General features: G+C 42.1%; 1 protein-coding gene across 2 annotated transcripts in view; it reads right to left on the bottom strand.

Annotated features, from left to right (window-relative positions):
* Positions 1–572: 572 nt before the first annotated feature.
* The window catches only part of LOC125464269 (transmembrane protein 119-like), a 32,274-nt gene continuing 22,467 nt past the window's right edge, over positions 573–10,379 (bottom strand). For both annotated transcript variants that reach the window (XM_048556562.2, XM_048556561.2), the window contains exon 2: positions 573–4,249. In XM_048556562.2, coding sequence (XP_048412519.1) covers positions 3,154–4,221 — 1,068 coding nt within the window. In that variant the 5' untranslated portion in view covers positions 4,222–4,249 and the 3' untranslated portion in view covers positions 573–3,153. The remainder of the gene's footprint in view (positions 4,250–10,379) is intronic.

Here is a 10,379-nt window from a genome sequence, read left to right as displayed (position 1 = left end):
AGATGTGCACTTTACACCTCCCCAGCATTGAAACAGTGATGGGTGTTGGCATGACCCCACTGGATACTTTGAACACAGCTCCAGAACCCAATGGCCAAAGGCCACAGAATATTTGGGAAGGTCTGGGCGAAGGGGGATAAAAGCACACACACCTGGAAGCCTCCCCCTCAACGAAGACTTGCAACAAGTGGCAATCTGAGAAGACCCACTTTGACCTGTGAGACCCACCTTCATCAAAAAGAGCTATCTCCACGGCAGAGGGGAAGGTCCAGCTGAAACATCAATGCAGCTAATATCCTTTTTCAGATTGAGAGCGCTGGACAGCTTGTAAGTATCATGGTTAATTGGGAAATGCTCATGTGATGTTTTAAATAAGGAATATTTTGTTCAAATGAAATTGACTTGAAGTGCAAACAAAATTACATGTCTCTTTGCCTACCTCACTGACAAGAGTGCTTAGGTTAGAGTGCTTTTAATACAATAAGGTGGTCAAATTGTCCAAAGTGCAGAAAACTGTGCTATCTGTGGAATTGATTAGGAGGACTGAACTTTAAAAAAAACCGAGGAAGGTGTTGTTTTATTAAAAATGTTTTATTATTGCATTTTGGCAGCAGTAAGTTCAAATACACTCGAACTTAACAGAAAAGCATTAAACAGAATCTTTAACATTTTCCAGCGTTGTGTTTTATGAGATTTTCATTACATGACAGCAAGGCATTGTGACATAAACATAGGTGACCTAGTAAGGCATGCAGTGAGTGCCACAGATTGTGAGCTGGAAATTGACTGCCATATGCTACATGCAGTGAGGCTCTGTGGAGGTTACTCAGAATGATCTTCCCTGGAGCGGAAGGTCATTCCGAAGGTCAGTTCCAGTAGGCTCCATCCCCTTAGTTCCAGCAGCCAGTGACACCAATAACAGGTCACTTTTAGAGCATGAGTACGCTAGACGATGGGAACTCCAAAGTTACTGGGAAGGCGGGATGGGGGTAATGATCAATCATTTTCCAACAGAATCTATGCCTGATTAACATGATCACATTTTTAGGATATAGATGAAGCAAGCATCAATAATTCTTAACCTTTTATAATAACCTCCTCAAGAAGAGCTGGAGCTGTAATTTTGCTTAAAACACACGCCTATCAGAGTCTGAAAGAGTTAGGACCCAGAGCATGGATGATCAGCTAAACCTCACGGCCATGGATCTGCTGTGCATTCCCACATTTTCTGCTTGTATGCCAGTCATAACTGTGATCTTACAAGTTTGAATGTCCTCCATCCCACTCAACCTTTTTCATTCCATTCCCTAATCCATGCTACATTGAGGTCATACAAAACAAGGTGTACAGCATCGACAGGCAGGGAAAGGAGACAGGAAATAATGCAGCCGGCATTCAAGAGAGCCATCTCCATGGAAGTGTGCTCTTTGTCCACTTTAGAGATGGCCAACCGCACTCCTGACCCCCGAGTGTCGAAATCAGAGGCCCATGGAACAAAGATAAACTGCTCATCTGAAGAAACAATCTGTAAAGAACGAAATTAAAAATGGATTTCCAAAACGTGAAATAATGGAATTGTTGTAATGGCCAGATTGCCATGATTGAGTACTTCTGAGTAGGTTCAGAGCACATACCCATGGCCAATGTGTTAAAAGCTGGTTTCAAGGTTAGATCTGGCCAATTTTGCCTGTTAAATTGCACCAGTGCTAAATTCTCTCTGTGGCTGGAAATGTTCTGCCTTCTTCCTGGAAACACCCAATATCCATATTGCATTTAAGAAATCCAAGCATTTGGATTTTAGAAGACTTTAAAGCATGTGTCAGACTCTGTGCATAGTTTTACTAAATCTAAAAGCAAGCAAGAACTCCCCACTAAAATGGAAGGATAATTCAAGATAAGAAATTGCAGTTTGTTCTGATAAACCTCAAATTTCTTTCAAGGAGCATGACCCCTATCAATACTGCTAGGTGTTTAATTTGTTCAGATCCTGCCTGAACAATCTCTGACAATAACAATTCTTTAACAACATATGTTGTAATTCTTTAGTTCAATCCTTAAATGAACAACAATCTTGGGATAAGAGACACATTCAAATTTCCACCTTTCTTTTCAGATTACTATTTCTCATCACTGCCAATTGGATTCACAAGCCGGGATAGATATTTTCTAATCAACCTGTTCAGAGATATTATGGGACACAGTTGAACCTGGGCCTTCTCACTCAGAGATGGGGACAATATCACTGCACCACGAGAGTCCTCCACTGACTGGGACATATGAGAGCTAAAACATCCAGAAGTTAGGTTTTATTTTCTAAATGGTTGCAATTAAGGCTCCGTCATTACTTTTAATCAGGCTACATTTGAGCGTACTCAAATTCCTTTCAATTGATATGTTAACAATTTACAGGAAACAGTGAAACTGTTTACTTCTTGCTTTCCAGGGTGTAGTGGGCTGGCTGGCAGGTGACAGGTGTCTAAGTTGTGTTGTCTTCTGCTTCAGATAGGCCCATGAACATAGCTCGAAATCTGTCTCCATTGTTCTGCATAAATTGCAAATACTCACTCGGATGGCTGAAACATAGTCACGTGAAGAGATAATGATTCAGCAACATGACTGAACATGTGAAATCTAAGATAGCAAGTCAACTGGCTGGGGTTCTGAATTGGGGTTGCCTGTTTGGATATGATGCTCACAATTAGAATAGTTGCCCAGTGACGACATTTGCAATCCTCAAAGTGGTTAAACTGCCCAAACAGCAAATTCAAGCATTCCAGAATAGTGGAATTTCCTTGTGGTTTTCCCATTTACAGGCTGATTAATTCCCCAGTGCCATGGGAATTAAAATATCGTCATGAACCTAAGTTAATATTTCTATGCTACAGCAAGAAGGAAAGGGTAAAACTGGATTCTTCTTTAAAAACACTTTTTTATAAGTGTTCAACACGGTTATGGCTTTTATCATGATTATCATCCTCCTGCAAGTTTTTTATGCTGATTTTTTTTGTAAAATTGGCTTTCAAAAGCAACTGGTCGAAAATATGCGGTTTTTTTTGTAAGCAGAGCTAACACTCCAGATAGCGAACAACCAAGTTGTCCTCTGTACACCTCCCATATCAATCTAATGCTGATTCATCCCTTGTTTTTGCTCCTTTAAAAAGCTCTGCTATCATTTGGTGCACCATTGCAATTCAAGATCAATGGTGTGTTCTCTAGATCGCTGATGTTGTCTGTTCTGGGCTCAGCTTCATTCAACTCCTGCTGTGCTAACTGTGGCTCCTGGCTCTCTGGGCTGTCGTTACCGATACCTTTCATGTCGGCTGTGTCTGCTGTCTGCCCCGAAGTGATCTTGGGGGATTTACTGCCGATTCCACCGGCAGACAGTTGATTGGAGTCAGTACTTGGGCCTTCTTCACTTTCCAGTTTATGCTCTGTCCCCTTCCCCGTTCCCTGCTCATCATCATTTTCCTTGTTTTCTCCCTTTTGTTCTTTTTCCTTGGACAGTTCTTCATTTCCATCGTCTTTGCTGTCTTTACCTGGTGCTTTGTCTTCCTTGTTTTCTATTGTGTTCAATGTTTTGCCTTCTCCTCCTGCTTCTTGTGATGTTGTATTTGTTCCTGCCTTCTCTGGGGTCTGGGAAGCCTCTCCCTTAGCAGTATCAGCCTCTCCTTTGGCTGGTGCCTTCTTTTTGAGATTGTGAGTCACGGCGAGAATGTCTGTTTCCAGTTGCTTAGAATCTTCCCCAGGCTCATCATTGACCTTCTCAGGAATCTCATCAAATGTCTTGGTCGAACCCCCTCTATCTTGCTCATTCACATACTTTTTCTTCGGATAGGAAGATGGGTAATAGGCTGAAGCCTTGTAGTTTAGCCTCACCAGCACTATAGCGCACACTACGACAACTAGTAAGATCAGAAGAACCCCACCAATAATGAATAAGTTCATGTATTTTTTAATGAAATCCATAATATCACTCATGGTAACAGATTTTGAATTGGCACTAGTAGTCTCATTTGCCGAAACAGGGTCAGCATTGATGGCAGATGTTGATACCTTTATAGTCGAAAACGTGATTTCAGTAGAAGATATGTCAGATTCCGAAGAACCAGACGATTCTGCTGAAGCTGGTGTTATGGATAGAGGAGAGTGACTGCTGGGATATGTCGTACTTGGACATATAGTTGTGAAGGCGAGTAACCATAATGCCAATGGAATGGCCATTGTTGTCTTCCTCAGTTAACTCAAAAATCTGTTTAAATCAAAGAAGAACAAAACAACAGATTAGAAGTAGAAAATACAGTGTTCAAGTGCATTAAGATGAACTATTCTAATTTCTCCGAGGCCAAAACATAAACTACACACATCTGAAAGATCCATGGTTCAGTGCAGGGTGAATGCTGAGTTTGGAGAAGCCTGGTGTTTAATTTTCTCATAGTTTGGCGTTGGAGAGGGGGAAAATCAATTAAAGGATTTACTGAGATTACGAGGTGTAGAGCTGGATGAACACAGCAGGCCAAGCAGCATCAGAGGAGCAGGAAGGCTGATGTTTCGCACCTAGGCTCTTCTTCAGAAATGGCCTAGGCCCGAAACATCAGCTTTCCTGCTCCTCTGATGCTGCTGGGCCTGCTGTGTTCAGCCAGTTCCACATCTTGTTACCTCAGACTCTCCAACATCTGCAGTTCCTACTAACTCAAAAGAAATTCCAGCTCCTGTTTACGATTGAAAGACTCCCAGTCGAAGTGTGCACATTTCTGAGGCAGGATTGGATTTGTGAGGAATGTCATATGGTTACGGATGAGTTGCAGCCCTTTTACATCTCTTTTAATATTGATTCCCATTCAAGCCACTGGAAGCTGATGGCGGCCAAACCTGTTTTAAAACAGCTAATGCAATTGTCATATAGTGTCATAGGGTCAAACAGCACAGAAACAGACCCTTCAGTCCAACTCATCTGTGCTGACCATAAATGTGTCAAATTGGCTTATCAACGTTATCAGCAGCAATTTCTGGTCTGTACTGTCAACATTCCCATAACAAGTGTCTTTATGAGTTGGGAATGTGGCAAAACTGGAATGGAAGATTCACACAGTTATTAAAATGGACAGAATTAACATCCAAAACCTCTCACCATTGTAGGCCACACAAATATATGAAACCTCAAGAACCAGATAAAAATGTAAGTCCTTGCCCTTATTAAGTTGCACAAACTTGAAATTAAACATATTTTCACTTCTTCTTGAAAAAATTGGAGGTGTTGCATTTTGGTAAGGCAAGACTAGGAAGGGCTTACACAGCTAATGGTAGGGCCCTGGAGAGTGTTGCCGAACAAAGAGACCAAGGAGTGCGAGCACATAGCTCCTTGAAAGTGGAGTCGCAGGTAGACAGGGTAATTAAGAAGGCATTTGGCACGCTTGCCTTCATTGGTCAGAACACTGAGTATAGGAGTAGGAAGATTATGCTGCAGCTGTACAGGACATTGATGAGGCCATTTTTGGAATAGCACTTACAATTCGGGTTGCCTTTCTATAGGAAAGATGTTAAACTTGAGAGGGTGCAGAAAAGATTTACAAACGTGTTGCCAGAACTGGAAGGTTTAAGCTGTAGGGAGAGGGTGAATAGGCTGGAGCTTTGTTTATATCTGGAGTGTCAGAGGTTGAGGTGTGACCTTGTAGAGGGTTATAAAACATGAGGGGCATGGATAAGGTGAATAGCCAATATCTTTTTCCCAGGGCAGGGGAGTCCAAAACTAGAGAGCATAGGCTTAAGGAGAGAGGGGAAAGATTTAAAAAGGACCGGGGAAGTAATTGTTTCACGCAGAGAGTTGTGCGTGTATGGAATGAGCTGCCAGAGGAAGTAGTGGAAGCTGGTCCAAATATGACATTTGAAAGGCATCTGGATGGATATGTGAATAGGAAGGGTTCAGAGGGCTATGGGCCAAATGCTGATAAATGGGACTCGGTCAGAGTGGGATGGCTGGTTGGCACGAATGAATGGACTGAAGGTCTGTTTCCGTGCTGGATGAATCTATGACTCTACGCATGATTTCAGAAGTACAGAGCTAGGCCACAATGAGGACAGTAATGCATGAGCACTCATGAAAAGTTCCTACTGTGGCTGACTGTCAGCTAAGTGGCGAAAAGAGGAACTGAATCTATATCTGCATTTAAACAAACATCAAGATAAGTAAAGCACTGAACTATTGAATTAACGGCAGAATACTGACTGAGATCCAGAAGGTACAATATTTAATGTCGGTCTTCCCAGTCCCTGAACAATGTGGGCCACGGCAAGAAAGTCAGGAAAATGTGAAGGGGCTGAATGAGGCCTTTCTCAATGTTGAGACCAAAAAGTCCCATTTTCCAGCCGAATGTTCAACATTGAGATGAGATTCTTGCTAAAGAGTGGTGCAAAGCCAATTAGCATAGATTATCACTCATTAACAGCCTCATTCTGATTTAATCTCAACTCGTTCGTCTGCAGTTTCCCATCCTGCCATGTGCTGCCTAGAAACTAGACTCTGTGAATTCCGGTTGTGAAACATCAGGGTGGGTACCCGGCAGCTCCAGTTCTTCGCTTGTTCCTCCGGAGCTCCAACCTGGACATTCGGTGCCAGCACCCCAGAGCACATTACATGGGCAGCAGCTGATCCATGGACCTGGGCATCCAATGCACCCCACCCCCATCATGTCACATCCCCAATCCACTTACTGCACTTCATTTAATGCTGCGCACACTGGCACCTCTCATTGTAATGCTATTGTGAGGGCACTCTGCCCACAAGAAAAGCCACCTAGTTTATAGATTGGGCCCAGCTGCATCTCGGGGATCTGGGTTTGCCTTCTCAGCTCTCACTCATTTTGCAGCTATGCAGCATCCCTGATTTTTTTTTTGGCCTTGCCTTTTTGCTATTTGCCCCCGAGAGCCGGGCTAATAGAATCAGAGTTACCTTTTAGCACAGACATAAAGCAAGGCAGTTAATTAACGTTCTCAGCAGTCGTCAGTCAAGAAGGTAGACATTTTACACTTTGATACATTGCTACGTCTATCTCGCTCCTGCATCATGTGCCGATCAAGGACATGTCAAATGTACTACAGGTGATTCGAGCAAACAGCCAGATCTCAAAGTCTAAGGGGGAGTCCTCCTATCTCATTAAAGAAGACATTCCCCAGGGAGTCCCAGTGCAGTGAGTCGAGATTAGTCTTCACTAACAGCCCCAGAGTTTGGGCACAGTCTGTCAGCGATTCTGGGAGCTCACAGTCAGGACCCTGTTCTCATGCTGGGTGAGGAGCTGAATGACCAGAGACATTGATTGTTGGCTTCATGGACAAGGCCAGGGTTTATTCCTATTCCTTGAGAAAGTGAGCGGTAACTGCATTCGAGGCTATTTCACAGAGAGCTTGGACCCACACTCATGGTTGTGTCTCTGAAGTCACAGACCTGACAAGGCCAGCAGATTTCCTTCCTGAAAGGTCATTAGTGAACCGGATGAGTTTTTATGTCAGTTTGGAAGTTCAACCGTTACCTAAATGAGCTGCTTGATTCCATACTGCAATTTAATTTGTTAGCGATGGAATTTGAGTGATCTCTGGCTCACTGGAACAGGCCTTTGATTATTAGTTGAGGGTTCACAAGATCACTATTTCCCTCAAGCCATCACTTTCCCAACTAGGTCCCCTTTCTGACTGCTACACCTTGACGAAATGGATGAGGACAAGCTCAGGGTTGCCGTGAGAGGTCGGATTTTTGAGTGGCCTATCAATACACTCTATCCTGATTCACACAATGATGAATGAAATACCAAAGTTTGGAGGTGGGGGTTGGGGGGGGAGGGGGGAAGTCTGCTGACCATGGAACCGTGCTGGGTATATTAGCATCTTTAGGAAAGGAAGGGAAAAAATCAGGAAAATCATTAGAGCTAGCCAGCTCCCAGGAGCTCTGTACTGTGTTCAGCGTCGGATAGAGTGAGATTTCTCACATTCTTGGACAATACTGCAGAGGAAAGCACAGCATATGTGGCGTTACTTTAAATGTGAAGACATTCAGTGATTTGTTTTTAATGCTCAGTCTGGTTTTCTAACTAGTTGCGATTCTCTTTGTCCTTGCTTAACATAAGAGAGCTAAAAACATCCAAGTCAATAACCAGGCAAAGATCAGAAACATAATTTATTGGAAAGAACCAAGGAGTTGTCAATGTCCAATTTAAAAAAAATTCCAGGAAGGAAGAAACAACAGGTCAGAGGCCTGATGAGTCTAACAGAAACTGTCATCATGTTGCTGTAAATCTGGAGAGTTAATACAGACTTCAAACATTAGAGGGAAGACGACGCAGCAATGCGGAGAGAATCTGCAGTTCTGTGGCTGCACAAGGACTTTAGTTTAGTTTACTTTCTCGGCCCTGTTAGTTTGAAGTTGGATATAAGTCCAAAACAAGGAGAAATGAGGTACTGTAAAGTGACAAAAGTTACGAGTAAGAAATTCAGAAACAAAGGGAGGTAAGCGGGTTGGAAAGACAAAATGGTAGAGCAAATACAGAAAGGAGAAGTGAGTGAGAGTATAAGAGGTAAAGGAGAGAACCAGAAGGACCAAGAGAGAAAGAATAAATAAAAAGAGTGAGGAGTAAGAACTGAGAGTGTGAGAGATTGAGAGGAAGTGAGACAAAGAATAGTACAGTGAGAGTGAATCAATAAAAGGCACCAGTGAACACAAGCCGGAGAGATAATTCACAGGAATGGAGTGAGAAGAAGAGTGGAAAATCAGCGGCAATTACCAATTAAAGAGAGAAAAAACGTTGCTGCAGAGTAAGGAGTATTAATAGGCAGCGTGAGAGAGCAAGGTTAGCAAGGAAAAAATAAAAGTGTTGGTGTATCAAAGGAGAAGAAGAAATAATAAATTGTAGAAGGACTACATGAAAGAGAGTGAGAGAACATGCATGAAAGAAGGAATAGAAGGATGAAGTGTGAAGAAATATGAATGAAAAATAAAGGTACCAACAGACTAATGAATGGATGAGAGGGAATTGGGAGAAAATGGGAGAAAGGGCATATTAATGGAGAAGTGCAGTTTAGAAGGAGAGAAAACACATGCGGAAGCTGAAGATAAATATAGATGAATGCTGCACATACATAACTAAGAAAGAGTGCCTCAAATTGGGACAACAGTGGGGAAGAGAATAGTGATTGGAACACAGAGAAGTATTAATGCATCCAATTAGATCAAACTGAGTGGCTCTGCAGGGTGTTTTACTGCAGTGGGACATTGATGTTGTACAAGTTGCAGCAAAGGTTTTGCTTGGTAACCCACACATGCATGATACTTCTTCTATGTTCACAGGATGTACTAAGAATAAAAGCAACAGAATACAACAGTTCATGCACAAGATTAGTATCAACATTGAACAAGAGGCAAAGCAAAACGTCAAATATATTTTAAGCAGATTAATTTGCAATGTCAATGTTTTTCTTTAAAGATAGGTTCTACTGATGGGATAATTTGTTGGGAAGTTCAGCAGCCCAGTAGTGGGCAGTGTCCTTGAGTTAAAAATCTGGGTCACAGTGCTTACTGCTATTTCATTCTGGATATTTGACCAGGCAGTTAGAATGTTGCACCAGTCCTTCAGTTGGACAAATCTTTGATAATCTGGCTTTGCATTTATTGTGCAGCCATGAAGTTTGAACAAATAATTTCACTTTGAGAAAGATATTTTGCAAAGATTGAAGCATAAATTAAAATATTAGCAGCCTGTAGAATTGCCTTTGCAAAAAACAACCTCTTTATTCTTACATTATGATCACTTACTCTAGGCAGTCACATCCCTTTAAATTTATCCATCACCTGTCCATACAGGTTAAAACTTGGAATAGGAGAATATAGAACTAATGAAGAGAAAATCAAATACTTTCATTGCAATAGATAATGAACACCTATGACTAATAGAATCATATTTCACAGATTGAGGTTGCTCACCCATCGGATGTATGTTCGCTCTCTGAAAGAACAATTCAATTACTCCGACTCTCGTGTTTTTACACCAACCCTTTCAATCCTCTCCCATACGCAATTTTTTAAGTCTCTCCCCACAGTACCTCCTGGAGATTGATCAAGCTAACTCTGCAACTTCAGATGGAGTCTGGACAGAAAGTGATCCCAATAACTGATAAAGGTAAAGGGAGGGAAAGGTCCCAACTAGGAGCAAGGATATCTTTCTTTAATCTACCATGACAGCAATGCGAAGAGTTGCATCACAACATGATAAGATGTGGACTCATGTCCAAGATTCCCCATACAGCTTCAAGGTTTAGTTCTGGGTAGTTGGGTACAGTGAGTTCAATGAATTATCTTCTTTAGTGTCTCTCCTTGTCAGAGAGCCACATCACTCACA

Source organism: Stegostoma tigrinum, chromosome 26 (genome assembly GCF_030684315.1).
Source record: "Stegostoma tigrinum isolate sSteTig4 chromosome 26, sSteTig4.hap1, whole genome shotgun sequence".
NCBI classification, from domain to species: domain Eukaryota; kingdom Metazoa; phylum Chordata; class Chondrichthyes; order Orectolobiformes; family Stegostomatidae; genus Stegostoma; species Stegostoma tigrinum.
The sequence above is the reverse complement of the archived record's forward strand: the minus strand, read 5'-3'. Positions and strand labels throughout refer to the sequence as shown.